The sequence below is a fragment of the Lutra lutra genome, chromosome 1 (genome assembly GCF_902655055.1).
Source record: "Lutra lutra chromosome 1, mLutLut1.2, whole genome shotgun sequence".
NCBI classification, from domain to species: domain Eukaryota; kingdom Metazoa; phylum Chordata; class Mammalia; order Carnivora; family Mustelidae; genus Lutra; species Lutra lutra.
Window position 1 is genome coordinate 49,667,446 of NC_062278.1, and position 26,617 is coordinate 49,694,062.

Genomic DNA, 26,617 nt, shown 5'->3' on the forward strand with positions numbered 1-26,617 from the left:
TCTCTCTTCGTGGATGACATGATACTTTATATGGAAAACTCAAAAGACTCCACCCCAAACTACTAGAACTCATACAGCAATTCAGTAATGTGGCAGGATACAAAATTAATGTACAGAAATCAGTTGCTTTCTTATACACTAACAATGAAAATACAGAAAGGGAAGTTAGAGAATCAATTCCATTTACTATAGCACCAAGAACCATAAGATACCTTGGAATAAACCTAACCAAAGAGGTAAAGGATCTGTACTTGAGAAACTACAGAACACTCATGAAATAAATGAAGAAGACACAAAAAGATGGAAAAGCATTCCATGCTCATGGACTGGAAAAATAAACAGTGTTAAAATGTCTATGCTTCCCAGAGCAATCTATACTTCCAATGCCATCCCGATCAAAATTCCACCAACATTTTTCAAAGTGCTGGAACAAACAATCCAAAAATTTGTATGGAAGCAGGAAAGACCCCGAATTGCTAAGGAAATGTTGAAAAAAACCCCCAAAACTGGGAGCATCATGTTGCCTGATTTCAAGTTTTACTACAAAGCTGTGATCACCAAGACAGCATGACACTGGCACAAAAACAGACACATAGACCAGTGGAACAGAGTAGAGAGTCCAGACATGGACCCACAGCTCTTTGGTCAAATCATCTTCAACAAAGCAGGAAAAAATATCCAGTGGGAAGAAGGTATGTCTCTTCAATAAATGGTGCTGGGAAAATTGGACAGCTATGTATAGAAGAATGAAGCTTGACCATCTCTTACACCATACATGAAGATAAACTCGAAATTGATAAAATACCTCAATGTGAGGTCTGAATCTATCAAAATCCTAGAGGAGAACATAGGCAGTAACTTCTTTGACATTGTCCATAGCAACTTCTTTCAAGACATGTCTCCAAAGGCAAAGGAAACAAAAGCAAAAAATGAACCTTTGGGACTTCATAAAGATCAAAAGCTTTTGCACAGCACAGGAAATAGTCAACAGAACAAAGAGGCAACCCATGGAATGGGAGAAGATATATGCAAATGACACTATAGACAAAGGGCTGATATCCAAATCTATAAAGAATTCCTCAAACTCAACACTCAAAAAACAGATAATCATGTCAAAAAATGGGCAGAAGACATGAACAGACACTTCTCCAAAGAAGACATATAAATGGCTAATGGACACATGAAAAAATGTTCATCATCATTAGCCATCAGGGAGATTCAAATCAAAACCATGTTGAGATACCACCTCACACCAGTTAGAATGGCCAAATTAACAAGATGGTAAACGACAAGTGTTGGAGAGGATGTGGAGAAAGGGGAACCCCTCTTACACTGTTGGTGGAAATGCAAGTTGGTGCAACCACTTTGGAAAACAGTGTGGAGATTCCTTAAGATATTAAAAATAGAACTATTCTATGACCCTGCAATTACGCTACTTGGTATTTACCCCAAAGATACAGATGTAGTGAAAAGAAGGGCCATCTGTACCCCAATGTTCACAGCAGCAATGACCACAATTGCCAAACTGTGGAAAGAGCCAAGATGTCCTTCAACAGAGGAGTAGATAAAGAAGATATGGTCCAGACATACAATGGAGTATTATGCCTCCATCAGAAAGGATGAATATCCAACTTTTGTATCAACATGGACAGGACTGGAGGAGATTATGCTCAGCAAAAAAAGTTAAGCAGAGAGAGTCAATTATCATATGGTTTCACTTACTTGTGGAGCATAAGGAATAAAATGAGAATGAAAATGAAATAATATTCATGCAGTTTATAAGATTAAATCTTCACAAAAAGGAAATATACATTCTATATCCATAATTTTCTCCAAACTTCTTCCATATCACAATGATTAAAAATGTATTTATCTCAAGAACATTTTTCAAAAAACATACTTCCTAACTGGAAAAAGAGAATAATTTATTTACCAGGTTCGCTCTGAGAGACTTCAGGGTCTGGTTTAGGGGGAAGGAGCACATCTCTTGGAACTGAAAGAAAAAAGATTATCAAACACTGTACTCTAAATGCCACATCTGGAGTGAAACCCAACCCACAGACAGAATATCCTGGAAAACATGAATAAAGCAAAGGTATTTTCACAATGGCTAAAAAGTAAAGCCAAGAAGATGACTATTTTATTCAAAATGAAAAAAGTCACTGTGTAAAGGTGGTTCTGGTGACAGTTAAATAAAATTGGTTCCAGTTCTTTATGAATCCTCTCTTGGGAGGGGGGCAGGGAAGAGGAAATAAGTAATGGCATTAAACACAAGAAGGTGACTCAAGTCAGTAGAGCATGTGACTCTCAATCACAGGGTTGTAGGCTCAAGATCCACATTGTGTATACAGATTACTTGAAAAATCAAGTCTTAAAAAAAAATAAAAGGGAAAAGTTAGTTTTTGCCTGAGGTGGTTAGTTACCATTTGATATTCTACTAAAAGTCCACTGAGAGGGAAAGAAAATGTATTATCCTAGATAATGTACACATAAATGGCCTATAAATTAAGAAAGACAGCAAGAAAGGCAAATTCTTGAATATGTAAGCGGAGAACAAAGCTTTACTCTAAAAGGCACTCATAGTTATTCTGGGGGAGGAAATGGAGCAAGAGGAATCTACCCATCATTAGAAGCTACCACATGTAAGGTTTACGAAAGTACTTGTAACATAGTAAATGCTAGATCAATGTTGCCATTTTTGTCATTCTCAGTGATGTGGCTTCCAGTACCTTACATTTCAGGGCCTCCTGACAGATAAGAGTATGACAACTAGGGACAAAAATGTCAGCTGAAAGAGACCTACTTATAGTAGGTCCCTGATACCTGGTACATTTTTAGAATTTTGGTAAAACAAAACAGTAGGCTGCAAATCTGATGCCTGAGGAAATCTGAGGAAAATACCAGGGTAAGTTGCCTATTATTAGCACCAGTTTTCTATGACAAAGTCTCCTTCCAAGAACAAGGTAAAGTGTTTCTTTGGCTCAGTTTCCCCATAAAGAGGTCTTTCTCAGTCCAAATCACTTGCTGAAAGGTTTTCCTACCACAATGAAGTTGTGGTAAGTACCAGAATCCCTTTGGTAGACATTATAATTTTCTTGCATCTTAAATGATGCTGGGTTTTCCAGAGTGGTTGCACCAGCTTGCATTCCCACCAACAGTGTAGGAGGGTTCCCCTTTCTCCGCATCCTCGCCAGCATCTGTCATTTCCTGACTTGTTAATTTTAGCCATTCTGACTGGTGTGAGGTGATATCTCATGGTGGTTTTGATTTGTATTTCCCTGATGCCGAGTGATATGGAGCACTTTTTCATGTGTCTGTTGGCCATCTGGATGTCTTCTTTGCAGAAATGTCTGTTCATGTCCTCTGCCCATTTCTTGATTGGATTATTTGTTCTTTGGGTGTTGAGTGGAGGTTCCTCAAAATGTTGAAAATAGAACTACCCTATGACCCTGCAATTGCACTGCTGGGTATTTACCCTAAAGATACAAACACAGTGATCCGAAGGGGCACATGCACCCGAATGTTTATAGCAGCAATGTCTACAATAGCCAAACTATGGAAAGAACCTAGATGTCCATCTACAGACGAATGGATAAAGAAGATGTGGTATATATACACGATGGAATACTATGCAGCCATCAAAAGAAATGAAATCTTGCCATTTGCGACGACGTGGATGGAACTAGAGGGTATCATGCTTAGCGAAATGAGTCAATCGGAGAAAGACAACTATCATATATCTCCCTGATATGAGGGAGAGGAGATGCACCATGGGGGGTTGAGGGCGTAGGAGAAGAGTAAATGAAACAAGATGGGGTTGGGAGGGAGACAAACCATAAGTGACTCTTAATCTCACAAAACAAACTGAGGGTTGATGGGGGGAGGGGGTTGGGAGAGGGGGTGGGGTTATGGATATTGGGGAGGGTATGTGCTATGGTGAGTGTTGTGAAGTGTGTAAACCTGGCGATTCGCAGACCTGTACCCCTGGGGATAAAAATATATGTTTATAAAGCTGTAAAAAAAAAAAAAAAAGAAAGAAAGGATGAATACCCAAGTTTTGTAGCAACATGGACGGGACTGGAAGAGATTATGCTGAGTGAAATAAGTCAAGCAGAGAGAGTCAATTATCATATGGTTTCACTTATTTGTGGAGCATAACAAATAGCATGGAGGACAAGGGGAGATGGAGAGGAGAAGGGAGTTGAGGGAAATTGGAAGGGGAGGTGAACCATGAGAGACTATGGACTCTGAAAAACGATCTGAGAATTTTGAAGGGGTGGGGGGTGGGAGGTTGGGGGCACCAGGTGGTGGGTATTGTAGAGGGCACAGATTGCATGGAGCACTGGGTGTGGTGCAAAAATAATGAATACTGTTATGCTAAAAAAATAAAAAAATTAAAAAAAAATACAAATAAAGAGAAGGGAAAAAAAAATGATGCTGGGGAAAAATTGGGGTTCATGCTAGAATTCTACTTCAGAAAAACACAAGGAAAGATTTGCACCATGAGGTAACCAAACACACTGTACCCATTAGAGTGTAGTTTATAAAGAACGGACATTCTTTTTGTACTGCTTTTGGAGATCATATTTAACTTGCATTTCACAAGTGTTCTTAGTCTAGGCCTCTAAGTCCCATTGAAGTTATAGTTGTGGAATGTGGTACAGAGAGTAGGATCTTGATTCAATTAGAACTTTTATGAGCTAAAAGTTGTACAGAAACTTGTTAATTTGAATTTTTTATAAGGATTTTATTTATTTATTTGAGAGAGAGAGACAGAGTGAGGGATCATGAGAGGGAAGGTCAGAGGGAGAAGCAGACTCCCCATGGAGCTGGGAGCCTGATATGGGACTCCATCCCAGGACTCCAGGAGCATGACCTGAGCCAAAGGCAGAGGCTTAACCCACTGAGCCACCCAGACACCCCAAAATTTGAATAAAAACTTCAAAAAGATGAGTGGTCCACAAAAATTAGAGAAAACTTACCACAATAGTGAACATTTGACCTTTGCTATGTAGTGTTTTGGGGGATTTGAAGGCTAAAATATGGGAAATTCCCAGTTGTAAATCAAACTAAATGTTTATCTGGAAGGTGAAAGACTTTGATTTGGCTGTGTGAAGATCATGGCCATACAAAGCAGCCTGTGGCTTTTAAATACCCTAAAAGGCTACAGTTCTTAGCTATACAGACAGGAGCTGGATTAAGGAGAGGCAGAGAAAAAATGTGCTACCAATAAATCCTCTGTACTGTAAATACATTGCTTGTTGCCTGCTTTCGTTTACTGTGGAATGTAGGCCAGGGTAATGTGGATTCCTGCTGCTGCAATTGGCACTTTTTAACCATGAAGTGATGATTTAATAAACTGTCACTGCAGACTTTCTAAAGCAGGTGAAATCAGTGGAAAGGAAAGAAAGAGAAATATCACAGGAAAGGGATATGAATCATCCTCTTACTTGGTCAACAGCAGCTCCAAGAAATGAAACTTTTTTGCTTTTTCCCTGTGTGGCATTCCTCCAGATAGTAAACTGAACAAAAGCATGATTCCTAAAATCTAAATCTTCCATGTGGGGAGAAATTTTGTGTATTAATAATGACGATTTAAATGGGAAGGTAGTTTTTATTTCCTTATAAGAATATTTTTATAATAACTGTGTAATTAATATATAATACTGGTGTTATATATCTTTAAACTCAATTATATTAGCCAACTTACTGTTTATATTCACCAGTGATATTACTCTCTTTTTTAATAAAGTGCACCAATCCAAAGAAAAATTCAACTAAGACATTTATGAATGGAAATGTCTAATCTGGACAAATGTAAATGAATGAACATGAATGTTTTGCTAGAATAGATGAGACAAATTAATCTGTTATTCTCTGATAAGGATGGTGGAATATGAAGTTCTCTTTTTTAAAATATTTTATCTATTTGAGAGAGAAAGACAGAGTGAGAGGACAAGATGGGGAGAGGAGCAGAGAGAGAGGAAGAAGCAGAATCCCTCTTGAGCAGGGAGCCTAACATGGGGCTCAATCCCAGGACCCTGGGATCATGACCTGGGCTGAAGGCAGACACTTAACTGACTGAGCCACCCAGGCACCCTGGAATATGTTTCAATGACATTTACTTCCACAATTAGCTACAAAGAGACTGATGGTCTTGGAAAAGTAATACACATGACTGTACACCATTTTAATCTCTGAATTCTCTGGTCTTTATTCTAACCTTGTACCTTTAGGTCCCGTCTAGCAGGAAGCATGTCTCCATCTGTGTGGAGACCACTCTCTGCACGTTACCTGTGCCATTGGGCCACCCCTTCTTCCAGAGCCTTTACCTTCTATTATTTCTATTATATGTTTCTCCATTAGTCCGTATTTCCACTTACCTATGATTTCCTCTCTCTTTGCCTATAAAACAAGTCCAAATGCTCCAACATCCTAAAAATAATAATAATTTCCTTGATACACCTTCCCTTTCAAACCACCCTTCCCTTGCTCTTGTTCCTATAATCAAAAAACTTCATCTGTCTTTGCTTCTGGTCTCTCAATTGTATCTTCATCTGCGTGGTCTGGCTTCCTCTTCACTGACCTCCTGCAACAGTAGGTCCACAGTGTTTTATCCATAGCTATCAAGTCCAAAGGCTCCAAAAACAGCCTTTTTCTTCACTAATTAGGTCGCAAAACCTGACTAAACCTAAGGCTAATAACACTTTTTATTCATCTGGTGTGGTACAACTATTCATACCTCCTACTGCAGACATAGTAATATATTTGGTGTATGTTCTGTTTTGCCTTTCTAAAACCTAAAAACTGCTGGATTTTAATAGGCCCACAGGTTTTGGATATGGGTTTCTGGTTCTGCACTGTCAAGTCCAGCATCTCCTCTGATCCCTTTCAAACTGTCATTGTGGACCACGCTTCCCTGCCTTACCTCCGGAAGCCCTTCTTCCTGATACTCTACTATATTTCTGGTAGCAACTTCTGCTGGCTTCTCATCCCCTATCCATTTCCTAAATATAACTCTGTCCCCCAAGTCTTTGATCTCTAACTTCTCAGTCTATACTTTCTTTTGGGTGATGTCATTCACACACAAAATTTAATAACCTGCTTGATGTAAACAAGTGACTCCCACACCTATACCCCATATTTTCAGTTTAGAAATCTCTAAATACATTTTGACCACCACTTAGACATCCCCACTTGGAAGTCCTACTGGCCCTCCAAACCCAGTATGCACAAACACAAGTGCTTATTCATCACTGTGTTCTCTGCCTTAGTTAGTGGCACTGTCACCTACTACTTGCCCAAGCTAGAAGCAACAGTATCATCCTCCTCACCATAGCAAGAGTCTTTGCCTACATCCAAGTGATTCCATTTCTAAAGGCATTTCAGCATTCTTCCTTCATTTCCTAACAGTGAAAATGCTTAAGTGTCCCTGTGAACTGGAATTTACCAGAAAGTAGTCACATACAACATTTGTGAGGATTGCATAACTTGCCGAAATCTGTCTGGTTCACTTCCAATGACTGAGGTGTATCCAGATACCTATGGGACATAAGAGTCACCACGAAGCCAAGAGAGCTCTTTGTTTAGAAATATATCTACAAAGAAAGCACAGCTCTATTGAGCCAGGTATCAGGGTAAGTCCTTGCTCTGAATTTGAAATCATTCCTGAGGCAGATCTGAAGAAAAGCCAGTTCTGTGTTGGTTCTGGACACAGCATGTGGGTTCAATTTGTCTAGATTCTTCATTAAATGGTATAGAGAGAATTCAACTGAGTGGCTGCAAGACATTTTTTAAAAGCCTAAGTGGATGAGACTTGTGCTATATCTAGGAATCTATAGAATGGAAGATCTGTGTGGCCAGTCCCAGATTGACTTAATGGATACAGATCGAAAATTCAAGTTTGTTACTTCTGATACTTCTCAGAATAAATTTTGAGATAAACCTTGTAATAAAACATAACTGTCTTGATTTCAGCATTACATTTGACATTTTTAGACTTTTACAGAGCATCTATTTCTCTAGGACACCAGTACATATTAAACCTATGTGCAAGTTCTCCTCTGCTTTCTGATATAGAACCTACAGGAGCTTGTAAACAAGGTCTTGGGTTCATTAGGAGGCAAACCTGCATCTAGATATGACCCAGAAACTGAACCCAAGAGAACCTAGTCTGTTTGAACACTCGTGAAAAAAACCAAAGATTATTCCTATAGGCACCACACCCCTGGAGCAGCAGGGGAGCCCCTGATGAATAAATGGTGGGATGAGAACCAGGTTTAGAGATGGGACCCTAAATGAACATGTGGAACTGGAGAGTCAACAGAATAAGCCCAATGGAGGCTCCAGGGGGTAGTTTGTGCCAGTATTCTAGTGCTCAAACTTAAGGTTCAAATTTCTGTGAAAAAATAAGGTGAAATTAAGACAAATAATGGATATTTAAAAAGAAAAATATTTAACAATTAGATAGAGTTTAGTATTCATTATGGTTTAAGGATATTAAGTCACATTAGGACCAACAGTATTACTCTAACAAAAGGGAAAAGCACACAAAATCATTCAAACCTACTATGGTGATCGTCAATGACTCAATTTCTGGGACATTTTTTTCCCTGCAAATGAAAATGAGAAGTTGACCTTTTGCAAGTGGGAAGATCAACTTTTTTTCTTGCTGTTTATAATACTGGCTGTTGCCTTTAGTGGTGCAAATTGACATTCTAGACTTCAGAGCAAAGGAGCCTCTCTCTGGCCTACTGCCACCTGCAACAACCGGACTACCTCATAATAGCAGTGGAAACCCCACTTACAAGTCTGGAAAACATTTACAGCAAGTGAATTCAGCCTTGCTTCCAAAATGCCATCATTTCATGCTGCAGATTAGAAATCCTTTGGTTCTAGGAATGTTCTGTAGGCTTCTAGGAGCATGTAGAAATTTATAATAATTGGGCCATTAAAAAGAAAGAAAAAATTATAGCCTTTACCAGATACCTTAGGTAAAAATTAGCTTTGTTTGGTGAGAGAACTGTTCCTCTTACAGTGGCTTCCTAAAGTCACTGAGGATCTAGAACATTGGTGGCAAGACTCAGGAAATATCTGGGTCCTTGTAGTTCTCACACCAACTACTCCCACCAATATAAAATTATTCTCCCCATAAATGGACAAAAGTCCTTCTCAGATGATAGGCAAGAGACAGATTTGTAGCTAAATAAATCTTTTATGTATGTGAAATTTCTTATTTCTCAACCTAAGTTGTTGCTACATGAACTGATAAAGTAGAAATTAACCGAGAAAACCCCTCAGTGCTGGGTAGTATAAAATTACGGAATCAAAGATAATGGGTAAACATCACTTCCTCTGTTTGCAAAACATTTTATCACATTTTTATGGGAAAAACCCCTGAAATTCTTTATTTTATCTTATTTTGGTGAACCATTTGAACATAGTCTAGTTAACATTGGTAGGTTTTTTTTTAATTTTTTTTATTTTTTCAGCATAACAGTATTCATTATTTTTGCACCACACCCAGTGCTCCATGCAATCCGTGCCCTCTACAATACCCACCACCTGGTGCCCCCAACCTCCCACCCCCCACCCCTTCAAAATTCTCAGATCGTTTTTCAGAGTCCATAGTCTCTCATGGTTCACCTCCCCTTCCAATTTCCCTCAACTCCCTTCTCCTCTCCATCTCCCCTTGTCCTCCATGCTATTTGTTATGCTCCACAAATAAGTGAAACCATATGATAATTGACTCTCTCTGCTTGACTTATTTCACTCAGCATAATCTCTTCCAGTCCCGTCCATGTTGCTACAAAACTTGGGTATTCATCCTTTCTTTTTTCTTTTTCTTTTCTTTTTTTTTTTTTAACAGCTTTATAAACATATATTTTTATCCCCAGGGGTACAGGTCTGCGAATCGCCAGGTTTACACACTTCACAACACTCACCATAGCACATACCCTCCCCAATATCCATAACCCCACCCCCTCTCCCAACCCCCTCCCCCCATCAACCCTCAGTTTGTTTTGTGAGATTAAGAGTCACTTATGGTTTGTCTCCCTCCCAATCCCATCTTGTTTCATTTACTCTTCTCCTACCCCCTCAACCCCCCATGGTGCATCTCCTCTCCCTCATATCAGGGAGATCATATGATAGTTGTCTTTCTCCGATTGACTTATTTCGCTAAGCATGATACCCTCTAGTTCCATCCACGTCGTCGCAAATGGCAAGATTTCATTTCTTTTGATGGCTGCATAGTATTCCATCGTGTATATATACCACATCTTCTTTATCCATTCGTCTGTAGATGGACATCTAGGTTCTTTCCATAGTTTGGCTATTGTAGACATTGCTGCTATAAACATTCGGGTGCATGTGCCCCTTCGGATCACTGTGTTTGTATCTTTAGGGTAAATACCCAGCATCCAAGCAAAAGATCAACAAGGAAATCAAGGCCTTAAATGACACACTGGACCAGATGGACATCACAGATCTATTCAAAACATTTCATCCCAAAGCAACAGAATACACATTCTTCTCTAGTGCACATGGAACATTCTCCAGAATAGATCACATTCTTGGTCCTAAATCAAGTCTCAACCGGTATCAAAAGATTGGGATCATTCCCTGCATATTTTCAGACCACAATGCTCTAAAGCTAGAACTCAATCACAAGAGGAAATTTGGAAAGAACCCAAATACATGGAGACTAAACAGCATCCTTCTAAAGAATGAATGGGTCAACCAGGAAATTAAAGAAGAATTGAAAAAATTTATGGAAACAAATGATAATGAAAACACAACGGTTCAGAATTTGTGGGACACAACAAAGGCAGTCCTGAGAGGAAAATATATAGCGGTACGAGCCTTTCTCAAGAAACAAGAAAGATCTCAGGTACACAACCTAACCCTACACCTAAAGGAGCTGGAGAAAGAACAAGAAAGAAACCCTAAACCCAGCAGGAGAAGAGAAATCATAAAGATCAGAGCAGAAATCAATGAAATAGAAACCAAAAAAACAATAGAACAGATCAACAAAACTAGGAGCTGGTTCTTTGAAAGAATTAATAAGATTGATAAACCCCTGGCCAGACTTATCAAAAAGAAAAGAGAAAGGACCCAAATAAATAAAATCATGAATGAAAGAGGAGAGATCACAACGAACACCAAAGAAATACAGACAATTATAAGAACATACTATGAGCAACTCTACGCCAACAAATTTGACAATCTGGAAGAAATGGATGCATTCCTAGAGACATATAAACTACCACATCTGAACCAGGAAGAAATAGAAAGCCTGAACAGACCCATAACCAGTAAGGAGATTGAAACAGTCATCAAAAATCTCCAAACAAACAAAAGCCCAGGGCCAGACGTCTTCCCGGGGGAATTCTACCAAACATTTAAAGAAGAACTAATTCCTATTCTCCTGAAACTGTTCCAAAAAATAGAAATAGAAGGAAAACTTCCAAACTCATTTTATGAGGCCAGCATCATCTTGATCCCAAAACCAGACAAGGATCCCAACAAAAAAGAGAACTACAGACCAATATCCTTGATGAACACAGATGCAAAAATTCTCGCCAAAATACTAGCCAATAGGATTCAACAGTACATTAAAAGGATTATTCACCACGACCAAGTGGGATTTATTCCAGGGCTGCAAGGCTGGTTCAACATCCGCAAATCAATCAATGTGATACAACACATTAATAAAAGAAAGAACAAGAACCATATGATACTCTCCATAGATGCTGAAAAAGCATTTGATAAAGTACAGCATCCCTTCCTGATCAAAACTCTTCAAAGTGTAGGGATAGAGGGCACATACCTCAATATTATCAAAGCCATCTATGAAAAACCCACCGCAAATATCATTCTCAATGGTTTTTTTTTTTTTATAAGACAGAAAATATGAGAACTTTAGTTATAAAGGAAATGTCTACCCTTGGCATAATTCTCTGACATTTGATTGAATCAGTAGCTTATTAGGTTATCTAATCTAATCTAACCTTCCATAGCTTATCTATTTGCTTATTACATGCAAATAGATAACCTATGGAAGCTCTGAGATGGTCATATCATGGATGATTCAACATGGTGTCAGAACATGGTGAAATATTGCCCTTACACCTATCAGCTCTCAGGTGTCATTGCAGCAGAGTGTGACAGGGGAATGAATTTGGTTTAAACATGAAATAAATCATTTACCAGGCAGAGTATATGATACTTCTGGACTTGGTGATGCTTTTGGCTTTGAAGTAATAGGCTGGGACACCATGTGAGCTGAAAGAGAGAACTTAGATCATGAGTCATTTCGTTTCAGCATCTCCCAATCCTGACTTAAAAAGAAAAGTACTGAAATGGGAACTAGATAGAAAAATAAACTTTAAACTCTGAACATTTCTCAGAATTCCAGATGCTTTTAGAAAAATGATGTCTGAGAAACCACAAAATATGACTAAGCATAAGGGTAAGATGGAGGATTTATTTTTTGGAAATCTTTTCAGAAGAGATAATTATTTTTTATTTTTTTGAAGCAATAACAAATTAATGCAGATGTGTTCTTCCTCTCTGGATGTTTGCTTGACTCCTCAAACCCAGTCTCATGTCTTTCTATGAAGATGAATTTAGTCAAGTCAGAGTAGAAGGCAATGAAGCATGCATAAAACAAGCTTAAAGTCAGCTCAGGCAACAGCAGAAAGGGAAGCAGGAGGGGCCAGAGTGGGCAGGCTTACATTCTACACCCCCTTAAATTCTTAGGCCCCACATAAATCCTTAAATGAGCAAGTTCATAAACTAAAATGGTCTTCCCACAACTGTTTCTTTGGAGTAATGAGTTGTTAATGTAACAGATACCAGAAAAAAAAAAGTCTAATTTATTTATAGCTCATTTTATAATTTCAAAAGTGGTTTTAGAAGAACTGTGCTCTTTGATCCTTACCATAATGATGGAAGGAAGGAATTATGAGCTCCACTTTAATGGTTTGGGTTAGTGACAGTCTGCCTGAGGTTACACAGTAATTAAGTATAGAGATGAGACTGGAACTAAGTGCTAAGGTCTAGACATGAGCACTAGTTCCAAAGAGTTGGGATTTCTGGATCCCAGCACTGAGGTCACATTTTAACTTGTTTCTTATCTTTTAGGTGAATAAACCTGTCCTAACCCAAAGGGTGCCTGGGAGAATTAAATAAGCAATGTCAAAATGATGTGAAAACTATAGGACTATAATTAATTTTTTTTCCACTTCTACAAGACTTTTATAAATTTGACACTGATTTTTACAAGTTTGACAAATTACACATCTGAGTATATTTTGATATTGTTTGCCCATATTGCTCATATTGTTTGCCCCACACAAGCCAGAAGCACCCAGAGTTTTGATGGTTATAAGATTTCTAGGTATAAAATTAATTGGGTTGTTGACTATTACCTATGAACATAGGAATCTCAAAATCAAGCCTTTATTCAATGACAAAATACTCTTGATGATTTGTACCAAACTTTTTATTCCACTTTGACCTCAAATGCCAAGTACAGATTTAAATCTTGCCATCTAAGCATAAACAGGAAGAAAGGTGGTATGCCCGATTGTGAAATATCATTCTGAGAATAGTAGTGGATGGACACATTGTGTTGCACTTGAAGTTGTATTCACTACTGTCATGGATCCCTCTAAAGTAAAATAGTAAAAAATTGCATTTGGTATTATATGATGCACAGGACATTCTCCCACCCAAATGGCCTTTTGAAATTATAAGAGCTTGCCAAAGTAAGGGAGAAGGTACCAAGATTTGAATATTTATACAAAACATCCTTAAAAGACTATAAAGACTTTCTGTATTGCTAGGATAAATTGAGTAAGCTCATTCCCCTAGGCAAGGAGATTCCTAATTTCACCCACTTTTAAGAGGAATAATTAGAATTCATTTTCTTTTTCAAGATTGATTTTTCCAAATCTTTCTCTTGCATTAAGTAGCACTGACAAAACCAAAAGTTTGTGAGTTGCAGCTCCTTTCTTTGGGAGATACTGATGGGTTGAGAGGTGCCTCTACTGGGACAGAACCAGAGGCTCTCTTGTTAGAGGCAGGCAGCCACGCCAAATTTCAGGGTGAGAAAGTAGAATGCCTTGAGCACATGAATCTATCCATTCTGATTACATAACTTGTTGAGCAAAGTTAACCAAAGTCTAAATCAAAATTAAACAAATTTGAACTTTAGAATATACTATAATAATAGGAAATTAAAGATCCTGATTTTTAAGTATTTTTATAAGTACAGAATATATAGCTGAAAAAGAAAATGATGAATGTCTTGTTACCTCATATCTCCTTTACTTTTAAAAATTCTATTAACCAGTAATTTATATTTCCAAAGTCTTAATTCTCACCACTTCTTACTTTTCATTTCTAATTTTCCAACATTCAACAAGTTTTCATGCTTTCTTTCTTCTCTTGATTTCTCCTTTCTCTGCTACTTCTGTTTTATGCCTTACATTTAAATAAAAAGCTGGGAGACTTTATCTGTTGTGTTTTTAAAATCAGATTTTAATTTTCTATCAATTTAATATACTTGTTTTCCTGTTTTTATTCCTATTCTCTTCATTAATCATTACTTACTCTCTAATCACTGTTTTTCAAACTATTTTCTTATGGATTAATGTTTCAAGTGTATTTACTGTTATTTTAACTTTCTTATTCTTCCAGGAGATATTTGCCTTGGTACCTTTTATACACTATGTATCGTACCTATATTATATTCATAGCAAAGCTTTAATAATTAAATAAAACACATTTTAAAATATGTTAAAACAGATTTAAAATCATTAGCTAGATGTAGAACATAGAAAAGTCTTTTAAGGAATTTTCCTTTAAAGAAAAAAGTGACAGACAAAATTTATCTCAGAATCAGATATTAAAGATTATGCCCAAATCTACAGAGTTTTTTCTTTCAGTAAGAATACTGAGATATGATTAAAGGATTAGTGGTAGGAATTCAGAACTGTTACCTTGCTTGAGCATAATTTTGATGTTGCTACCATTTTTCTTTCCCCAGACTGTAAGTGGTAGAGAAAATTCCTTTTCTTCCAAACTGGGGAGGTATACCCCCTAATACTTTTTGGAAGCAGACCATGTATAAATGATATTTAAAAATTTATGCAATAGGGCTAGCCTGTAAATTCCTTGACCATGGAAAGATACAATTCTGTCTCACATAGTGTGAGACAGTGTCTGGCACATAGTCAGCATGCAATGAATATTTGTTGAGTGGCTACCTGATGAGATGAATTAATTGCTTAAACATTGAGGGGTGATATTATTTGAAATTAGAGAAAAGAGGAGATCAATGACAACAAACAAGGCATGACCAAGCACATGCTTGGCGTATGTACCAATGCTAGAAATGTTTGAAAGAATTGAATGCATCATACTTATTAACAAATGGACTGCAGAGGCTAGATAAGGAAGAGGAGTAAAAATTAGATATAAAATAACAAGAACCTGCCAGAGATGTAAATGACAAATTGAAAGGAGGAAAAGATGATGAACTTGTTTTGAGGTATGTCAAGATTACAGTAGTCCCCAATAGAGATCCCCCAAGGCAGTTGGAGAAACTGGATAAGATCTTGGTTAAGAAGTTAGGGTTAGATTGATCATTCAAATAAGAGCCTCTTAGAAAAAATGCAATATAATTTATAATGACTCTTGTTTGGATCCTTATGAAAATTTTTACAGCAAAAGCACCAAAGCAATATTATATAAACATTGTATTATAGGAGAGACTATATAGACATATAAAACAAATCTTCATGACATACTGCTAAATAAAATCTACTCAAAGTTAAAAAAAAAAAAGTGATTGGCAGGAGGAGGCACATTCAAGGACCATGGAAGGGACAGGTGTTCTCAAGCTCAGAGAGGCAATGGGAATAGGCAGTCTACTCTTTTAAGAAATTCCATTCTTCTCCAGCTCCCTCTTCGAATAATGTAACCATAGGGAAGCTTTCTGGAATAAGCTATTCCAATAACATACTTAATGAAGTTCAAAAATAAACAAAATTATATTTTAGGTTTCATAGGAAGATTCATTTTACAAGAGTTAAGAACTCTTGTAAACCATAATTCAAAAGAATAATTCCACTAATATCAAACTCTTCAGGTCAGAATCTAAAATATCTATTTACCTGGGTGTGTTTGTGGGATTCTTGGATGTGGAGATGTTTTTGGTTTGGGAGGAGCACGCGGTGCTTGCTTGGGAGCTAAAAGAAAGAATACAGGTTTAGAAGTCTTGAGCACTTCAAGAATTACAGCATCTAAGCCTCTAGGATCTCAAAGATGAAGACCTAGACACACAGCAATTAATGCAATTAAAGTTCCCAAAGAACCACAAAATACAGGAAGATAAATATATCATTATAATGGAAAGCAAAACAGTAAAGTACATTATATGATGTCCAAGATACTCAGCTGACAAATGAAACTGTTGGAATTTCAGAAATATCTACTTCAAATACCTTTCAATAGGTTAAAAATAAGTTCCATGGTAACAAGAATTCTTCTTTATTACAAGTTTATACCATTTTACCAGAATAGCCCAGTATAATATTTTAAGTGCTGATAACTATAATTTCTTTGAAAAACAAAGGCAGTGAGTTATATTCCAAATTCACCTAGAAAACAAATGTATTTTAATAGCAGTGCTAATGGAAAATCTCATTAAACAAAACACAGTTCTCATTGGTCAGACTGGGGAAGAAAAACTGAACAGAAATGAAAGGATACATTCCTGAGAAAGTTATTCCTTTCTTGGACAATTCCTAAAGTAGTTCTAGGACATTCACTGTAACAACCAATTGTATCTTTATCAAGAAAACTTGAAGTATATTCTGCTGGAGGAAATGAAAAAATCAAACATGGGGTTGTGGTTTGTGGAAACCCCTCATTTGGATTGTCTCAAGCGTGATTAATATACACAGCTTAGGAGAAACAAAATGTTTTTTCAAGGTCACCAAGTTTCAGGCACCTTAAAGAAAGCTTGCTGAAAATAAGAGTTTTTAGATACTAGAAATTTCTAAACAGTCTGCACGCAGTGGTTTCCATGAAATCTTCAGTGGCATTGCCTGTGGAGAAATGAACACCAAGATATGCAGGAGATTGTACTGGTCTAGGAGCCTGAAGATTTAGAGCTCCCTTTGCTAATCACTCAGTCTATAGCCTCACATTCCCCATCAAAATAACAGGACTCTTATAAGAGCTCTTCCAGTCTTGAAATTCTGATTCTAGAGTTTCTTTCAATCTTTGATTCTCTTCAGTCTCAACTTCCTTGCTGAGGTTTCCGATGGGCTCTTTGCTTCTCCCAGGGTATGAGGTAGGTATCACTAAGAGTACTCCCAATTAAACACTTCAATTGTATCCATTAATACAGCTATTTAAGAAAATTTGGAAAATGTAGAGGTAACTGGTACAGATGTTGTTAATGCAGTTAGTGTGAAATTTCAATAAAAATTAAAACTGTAAAGTTTAATAGGCAAAATTTAATAAGATATTTTAAAGGACAATGTATAAAATTAAGATTAATATCTCCTTTGGAAAGAGACCCATGTGAAGTAGTTTAATGATAATCAAAACACAAGTTTGGGCTTATTTTCAATAAACTATCAGTCCAAAAAAGCCTATAGGTATTGAAAGGATTTTTTCATGTAAGAAGCAGCACATTTAGTTATTCATGTTGGTGATTTGTTGTCTCATATTTTAAATTCCACCATCAAGTAACTTGCTTTTATGACTTGCCAATTAGATGGTTTGACTTAGTTTCTTTTATTTACATGCAGAAAGGCCAAACTGCTGCAGGAAGAAGACTAGAAATAAATAGAAGACCTGAGTAATGATAAGGTGATTGGCCGGTTGTACCCCTTTATGTGTTTTGCACAGTGTAATCTATTTCTGGAGGTTTCTGTTAATCTCAAACACAACGTAGATACCTTAAGATATTCTGTACATAACCACAGAACTTGTAAAAGTTCTAGTCAAGATGATAAAGTATTTAAAATTAGGATATATATTTATGTTTAAAAATGGAATATAAATGTTCTTCCCCAGAAACATTACTATGTCCTGTTTGAAACACTGGCAGAGTAGCAGAGAATGGTTTTTTGGCCATATCCTGAAGAATATTCACAATACTGCCATGTGAATGGCTATAGCTTATGGGTAGGAGAAATCGGGCATCAGAAAAATAGGATCACCCATCAAAGAATGTGAGCACAGTAATTAACTTAGGCTTTCTGATGTCTATAATGCCCATACTGTCTTTCCATTCTAATAAATTCTGCAAACACTCACCTTCTACATGAAATACAAAATAATATTTACCTGGCTCAGTGGAAGGCTCATCTGGGCTGGGTAGGATTATGGTTTGGGAAGGCTGAGGAGATGTCTCTATGGTAATAGAAGGAAAGTACCTGGAGGGGGCTATGATAGTGCTTCACAAATTTTGAGTACAGATAGATGACAGAAAGGATGGCAACAATTAAAAACAAAGAAAGAAAATTGTAACTCTGCAGCAAAATAGCATTCCTAATTCTTCATAATGCATTTAGTTTAAAAAATGCTGAGATGCTAGATTCCAAAATTCTTTCAAAGTAAGCAATATTCCTTACTTTTTAAATCCTCACTTCAAACTAATACCTCCTCAACCATCCTAGAAAGACGTATTTAGTAGTAACCTTAAAGGGAAAACCAAAGTATTAAAAAATGTTAAAGCATGAGTTGGTGAAGAAGCATTGGATTTCACTTAAAATTAGAGAAAAAAAAAGTCAAAGATGTAAATGAATGTCATGGAATGAGTGTTAATGGAAAGTATGTTGCTAGGGCAGAAAGTATAAAATGGATCACCATACAAAAAGAAAACTGAAATATTCAACACAATACAAGCTGGCAGAATGTTTAATGTTAGGAAAAAGATGCTTTAGGCTCAACAGTTTCACTGACTTAAGTACAGAAAGAGACCAACATCTAGATAAAAAACAGAAGAGACTTTTCGGGCAATGGTTATGAATAGAAGCACCTAGAAAGAAAATTAGCTGCTGTGAAAAAGAATGATGTTGCAACATGAATTCACAATGAAAGAGAAACTGAGGTTGTCAGGTGATGGTGGTGATGAGGACAAAAGCTGCTGTGGTGTATGTCATTACCTAGTGTGGTCTCGGGTGGTTCAGACACATTTGTAATAGATTCCACAACTGTATCAAAACAAAGGAGAACAATTTTAGAAAACTTCAAGATGCTAAGCTATAGTCGACTATTTCCTTCTTGGATATCAGCACACCTCATTCTCTTAGGAATCTGCATAATATTTTTACAGCTAGGACAATGGATTTAGAGAAGAGAAGAGAGATAACCAAAGGGGAAATCCTATTCTGTCATACTAATTTTCCAACTAATATTAATGTTTTAATTGTCATTAACTGAATGTCAAAAGCTATTATGCCTCAATATTTTGATACTACAGAGAAGTCAGAATTTCTGTATTCAGAGATCATTTATCATTGTAGTTTGAAGACTCCAAGGACTTTGGAAGCTACTGCTCTTCAAATGAATTCAACTGTAGAACAAGTACCACAGCTTGAACTTCCATGTTCCATGGGCATAACAGATGCTAATTAAGACTTTGTTGAACAGGGACGCCTGGGTGGCTCAGTTGGTTAAGCAGCTGCCTTCGGCTCAGGTCATGATCCCAGCATCCTGGGATCGAGTCCCACATCGGGCTCCTTGCTTGGCAGGGAGCCTGCTTCTCCCTCTGCCTCTGCCTGCCACTCTGTCTGCCTGTGCTCACTCTCGCTTCTCTCTCTATGACAAATAAATAAAATCTTTAAAAAAAAAAAAAAAGACTTTGTTGAACAAATGAATCAAAGCATGAAAACTTTTACCACCTCCAGTCTTTGGTTCCTCTGGACTGAGTGGTGCTTTGGCAGAGGGATACAGATAATCTGTTACAGTTGGTGCTACGGAATAAACAGGGAATGGCTGGTTAGTGATGGGCGGGGCATTACACACTGTCATAGAAAACTGTATTTAATTTGAAAACAGAAGTTAGTTATCTTAAGTCAATGCGTTCATGAGAATACATAACACTCAGGTAGATTAGGAAGATGACTGCAATTTAAGAGGGCAGAGATGAAGGCAGAAAATCAAGGCAGTGTTCAGTGTGGGCACATACACACACACCAAAACAGGCAGTGTCTTCAGCAATTTCTACCTGGAGCAAAGCAGGTAATGTCACTTCCTTACATATTTTGATTAAGGATTCTAATAAGAAAAAGACAAAGAGTGAGTCCTTGAAAAGCATAGGGATGAATCCTAAATAGAATATAAACATGAAAACTAAGATGTGCATATTCATATTTAAAGAATGATTAGAATATTAAAAAATTAAATCTTACATTCAGAGTGAAAGGGAGTTAACGAAATAGTGAAACTTGCATAGAAATACAGCAGGCACTTGCACAATGTGCTGTATGTAACATGCGACTTTTAAGATTCACTGGATGAGCCCAGACAAGATGTGAGGAGCTATGAAATGTCACAAACTGTGAGGTCATCCAAAGATGACTTCTGCAATGAGATGGAAAAGCACATATATTTGACTTCTCATTGGGAAACATTTTTACCTAGAGCTTCCTTTGATGACTCAGTGCTTAATGTAATCGATTCCAGGACTTCAGAAACTAGCAAAGAACACAAAATGATACAACTGATCAAGGAGGGTTATTGCCAGCATTGAATGAATGCATACAAACTAAATATTTAGAAAAGTGTCTTGCACTTATAGATGCTCAATGTTGGCTGTTATGACAATAACGATATTATTAATAATACTAAGGGAAGCTCCAACAACTGAATTAAAGTCACAATTTTCTAAGTGTTGTAGGTAACAATTAACAATCATACCTTTCACCGTTCATGAGCCCCAAAATGCCATTTAACTAATTACGGATGCACAAAGGAGATGAAAAGAAATTATAATCCTATACTAGATAAAAGTAAGATATTATGTTTCAAAATATATGTCAGGGGTAGCAACTTCATTGCTAACTTAAAATATTTGTTTTTAATTTTGAAGGGCAATGTTGTATAGGTTGGTTTTGTTATCTTTACTGAAGTGAGCACTTTCACTTTCCTTGATGGTTGCAACTGAACTAGCATTCTTTTCACATAGCAGAACAAAAATTTATTCCTAAAGAGGAATTTTGTAAACTTTAGTGAAAAATAAGAAGAATAAAATCAGTTCTTCTGAGTGGTTTACTGACTACTTAATCACATACTTGATTATTCTTTATGTGATACAGAGTAAACACAATAAAATGAAGATAAATATATTAAGCAGTTGAATAGCAATTACTATAAATTACTAAGTTAATACCAATAGGCAGTCATGGAAAGAGCATGTACAATATATGGAGTTATTAAATGTATTATTTGCTTTTTTATATTTGGAAATCAACACTTGGAATATGTCCCTTGAAGCTTACAATGTACCCAGACAGATAAAACAGTCTAATTACCAGGTTGACTCTGTGTCATTTCTAGGCTTGATGATGTCACTTGTTTCAAAATAAGAGTTTGCAGTTCAGTGGGAGCTGAAAGAAGAGCATCTAAGTTGTCAAAATAATTTTGGATATTTCACAGATTTTAGATAAAGGTAGCAATGAACTGAAATGCATAGATCTTCAAAATCATAGGGTTATGGAGAGCCATGCAGAGTATACATTATTTAAAGCAACAATTGGAAAACTATGGTCCTCCTAATCCAGCCCTTTGCCTGACCTGTGAGCTAAGAATGGATTTTGTGTTTTACAATGATGCAAAAAAAATTAAGAGTAATATTTTATGACATGTGAAAATGATATAAAATCCAAGTAATGTTTTATTGGAACACAACCACACCCACAAACTAATAGGATTCAAGGTATATTTACATATCATTTACATATTGGTTTTGGTTGCCTTCACTTGAGATACTACATTAGAATCAAGTAGTTGTGACAGAGACTGAATGGCCTACAAAGTATAAAAGATTTACAATCTGACATTGTTACATAAAAATTTGAAAATAAAATGGGTTCTTACTATTATATCTGAATCTGAATTCCCACAAGGGCTTTCTAAGAGATTCCTACCACTGATTTTATGATATTGTCATTACCAAAATGTTTAGTACCATCTAGGAGTGCTTTGTTCTGTGTTCTAGTTTGAATCCCCCGTTGGGTAACCTCAATAGATATTGAGTTTTTATTTTGTTATTCCTACCCTTCCATCTACTAATGCAAAAAAAATTGGTTATTTTAAAGCCCAACTCTTATCAGTCCACACAGAACTTTGACTTAAGTATTTTCTCTCTATATTTTTACCACTCTATTAAACAAATTGCTTTTGTGTAAGCAAATTGCCTTATATCTAAAAAAACAACAGAAACCCCTTGGAAACAAGGTTTCCTCACAATTACACTGTCTTCTTTTCAAGAAGTAAAACATGTTCTTACTTTTGATCTCTACCTCTGTTCCTCACCTCACCTCACTCCACTCAACTGTTAATATGGTGCCGGGAACACAGAAGGCAAGGAAATTTTTATTTACTAAGCCAAAGGAGTATTGCTAATTTTTAAAAAGATAAATGAAATGGTAGGAGAATAGAACGAGATGCATCTTTTGTTGGAGACAATCTTTATGCAGGGCACATGATGATTTTGGCTACCCTAGATCTTCCCTAACCATGAACCTTCTGGTTAACATGCAATTGTAAAGATGCTAATCAATATTTGTGTCTCTTTTCTCTTAGAAGGCATAGAGCTGGGAAGTGAAAGTTAACAAGCCACATTACTGTCAATCCTGGGATCCAGCGGCAATAAGCTGGAAGGACTCAAACTAGAAATCATTGACTTTCTTGGTTTCAACTGTGAAACTTTGGGAAGTTTAAAGTTTGGGAGGAGAATGAATTTTTCCCTCATATTTTTGAAACTAAAGGAAGAAAATCTTGGGTTGTTATTGTATTTCTAGGTCCAGAAACCATCAAAAGCATTGTACATAGGCCTATGTTTTCTAAAACATATTAAATTATCTTGAGTTTATTACCTAAGTTCGAAAATTTTTACTTTACTAATCTAATTTGCTTCATATCACTACTGAGGGTATTTTGAGAACCAAAATAATATAAAAATTATTAATTAAGGAATAGGAATAGATACTAATATAATTAGATACTCAGAGATTCCTACTTAGTAAAAATTAAGAACCAATACTAAACTGTGGTGGGAGATAAAGAATAACGAAATTCATCCATGGTGAGGAAAGCCTGTAACTTATATTTACTAGGATTAGCACTTCTAGGAAGCATTTCTTTTTGCGGGGGTGGGGGGATAATTTAAGAGGGATAAATCATCTTTTAAAATAGGAAGGGAAAAATGAGACTGTCTCAAAAATCTCATAGAAAGTAAGTTGCTCAGAAAATTTTCATGATCTTTAATTATCATCATTTTGTAGCCCCGGATCAGGTAATGAAATTTTAAAGGGGGTTTCACGGCAGATAGCTTTCCTCACGTGGGGTATGTGCTATGGTGAGTGCTGTGAAGTATGTAAACCTGACAATTCACAGACCTGTACCCCTGGGGCTAATAATACATTACATGTTAATTAAAAAATAAAAAATTAAAAACAACAGGTAGCACTTGAATTAAGAATCTTGACTACCCAGAAGGTAAGTAGGAAACAGAACAACAGCAGTCTAAGGAAGCAGGAGCAACCCTAGCCATGTCAATGATGGAGTAGGTTTTTAATGAGTAAAAAAGCATATCATTACCTAACGTTGTTTCTGGAGTCTCAGAACTATGAATAACAGGTTCAAAGCTTGTAGCAGGAACTAACCAAATGCGACAACATGAACATGAGAAAGTTTAAACACACATAGAAAATCTTAATTTTTTTTTAAAACATTAGTTTCAAATGACAAACTTTTTTAAAAAAACTTTTGAATTGACAGGAAGCAATTTCTTTTTGAGGATTTGGTCATACTAGTTGGGGACTATCCGTTCTAGAAGGCAGTCACAAACTTTAAATTCTGCATGAGGTTTTTTTAGGTGTTTGATTTTCTGATTCTAACCAATATGAAAGCTTGCTTTGGAAATGCTGTTTAGGCAATAGATATGAAAATATGCATGAAAGTAACTTGTTGCTGTTTTTGAAATCTGAAAAAGATACTTATGCTTATATAATCATGACCACAATAAATAGATCATGTTTTTAAGTGCAAATATAGCAATAAGTAACTATGATTGATTATGCCAATCTTGCTATTAACACATCTTTAAAGAGATCAAAAATTTCAGTCAAGAATTAGTTGCTAACCATAATTCATTCTTTGACTTTTAGGGAACATGAAGACTATTACTTTCCATCAGAGACATTTCCTTGAGACCCCACTGAGACAGACTGCTAGGGTTCACCCCTCAAACCATGACATAACATATTTACCCTGTTTGGTCTGAGTTGCCTCAGGGCTTGATGTGGTTTTAGGCCTGGGACGTGGACGACGGGTTCGTTGTGCTGCTTTAGGAGCTGAAGAATGAAACTTCAGATTACTCCAGTGAAGACAGTTTTGGAAATAGGACTCAAAATTTTCTAAAATACATTATATTGCCTTGAAGTTCAAGGCATATATATTTCAAGGTTGAAATATTTTCTCTTATTTTGTTAACTATTGTTTTAAGCACTGAAGATTCTTGAGAGACAAATCTCACACACAGAGTCAAGTCAAGGAGTGAGCAATCTCATAAATGTCTAGCTTTAAAAATAGGTAAGGACTCTAGCCACACTGTAGGTAGTAGGGTTGTAGGTTCATACCAAGAAATAGAACTGTCCCAAAGAATTTATAATACCGTGTGAGCTGTCATGATTTGTTTGGTCAGGAGAAGATACAGACATTACAGACTTTGAAACTCAGTTTTAAATTTGAACCCAGTTTAGAGAAGAGTACATGATACAAGTTCAAGATTACATGATTGACAGATATTCCCAGGTCCATGCATAACTGTCAAAAACAATAGAAGACTTCTTTAAGAGTTTTAAAAGCCCTTAAGAAGAAAAAAAAATAAAGTTGAAGGACAGCAGATGACAAGACAGTTTTATAAAGCTGGTGACAAAGTGATTATGATTATGATAGAGTGGGTTGATGATGAGCAGGAAAAAACTGTTGAAGAATGCAGAATACCATTACCTAATGTAGTTTCTGGAGTCTTTGTCCTAAGAGTGATGGGTTCAAGGGCTGTAGGAGGAACTAGTAAAAAAAAATAATAAACCAAAGATATTTTAAAAATTCATTTGAAGACTAACTGCAAAAGTCAATTTTTAAGCTTCGCGTCTGACAGAAAAGAAGCACTCTGAAGATTTGACCACACTCTGGCAAAGCACCCATCAATCTCACAAGATAGGTACAACATTGTACTCTGCTAAATATCACTGTGATCATTAAGAAGTTCTCCTAGAAGTTTTGATTATCTGATTATTTTTAATATGTAAAATTTTGCTAAACAAACTTTTTTACACGTTTATATATATTTATACTTTTCTAACTTTACTGGAAAAAGTATGTCAGTCTACTTGTACTTCTGTACAAGTTGAGACAAATGCTTATTATTTAAATAATCATATATATAATAATGAACTTATTTATTTGAGAGCATGAGGATCAGTACATAAAACAGTGTGATCACCAATGTTTCAAAGTAGTCTTTGACTCAAGAAAAGTTAACAAACACTGTTAAACCCTCTTAGCAAAGAAGAAAGAAGCATCCTACTCTATAATGAAAGCCTATCATCTAAACTTTCAAGACTTAGGCACAATTATAATTTTGATAATTAACTAAAAACATCATTTTTGGAAAAAACAGGCCCATCAATAGAATCACACAAATCTTAATACAATAAAAAGTAATATGATTAAAGAACATGGTATTTCTGCAATCAATGAAGGACAAGCAGGGCATATAAGGGATAGATGGAAATTCATGTTTGAAACAAAGCTTAAAGTAGTCAATCCTGTTTCAGCACATACATATAATCACATGAAACAACAATGAACAAGTTACATGGCAGTTTGGCGCCTTGAAAATAGAAGATTCACAGTTTTCTTAAGTTTAACTTAAACACGACTTGATGTAGAGTTTAGCATAATTTCAAGATGAAGACTGCAATGGAAGACAACATAGGGTGTTAAAATGGTTTTAAGATGCAGCAGGACCTGTGGCTACAGTGGTATGACAATGAGCAGGAAGAGCACTATTTGAGGGACACATATTCTCATTACCCACGATTTCTGGAGCTTTAGTTCTAAGAGGGCCAGGTTCAAGATCTGTAGTAGGAGCTAATGAAAAGCAATGAAATAAACACTTGTGAAAAGTCAGCAAATTAATTCTAACCAGTATAACACTGCTTCAATAAATGTATAGCAATTAAATTTTTTTCTGAAATTAAGTACTTAAAGATTTGGTCACTGTATAACCGAGTAAACATTTTTTTTAGGAAATAGTGATAGCCTACATAATCTGGTAAGCATCTCAAAGTTAATA

At 36.3% G+C, this 26,617-nt stretch overlaps 1 protein-coding gene across 4 annotated transcripts in view; it reads right to left on the reverse strand.

Moving 5' to 3' along the window:
• Positions 1-26,617, reverse strand: part of ABI3BP (ABI family member 3 binding protein) — a 268,734-nt gene that overhangs the window by 69,348 nt on the left and 172,769 nt on the right. For 2 of the 4 annotated variants that reach the window (XM_047723232.1, XM_047723241.1), the window contains 3 exons: positions 16,185-16,259; positions 12,211-12,285; positions 1,934-1,993 (listed from right to left, as the gene is read on the reverse strand). In XM_047723232.1, the coding sequence (XP_047579188.1) occupies positions 1,934-1,993; positions 12,211-12,285; positions 16,185-16,259 (210 nt within the window). Of the gene's footprint in view, positions 1-1,933; positions 1,994-12,210; positions 12,286-16,184; positions 16,260-18,372; positions 18,439-19,193; positions 19,242-19,931; positions 20,004-20,669; positions 20,727-21,563; positions 21,639-23,853; positions 23,914-24,524; positions 24,609-25,266; positions 25,327-26,355; positions 26,413-26,617 lie in introns of all 4 variants that reach the window. The other 2 variants (XM_047723248.1, XM_047723222.1) reach the window with 2 other exon arrangements.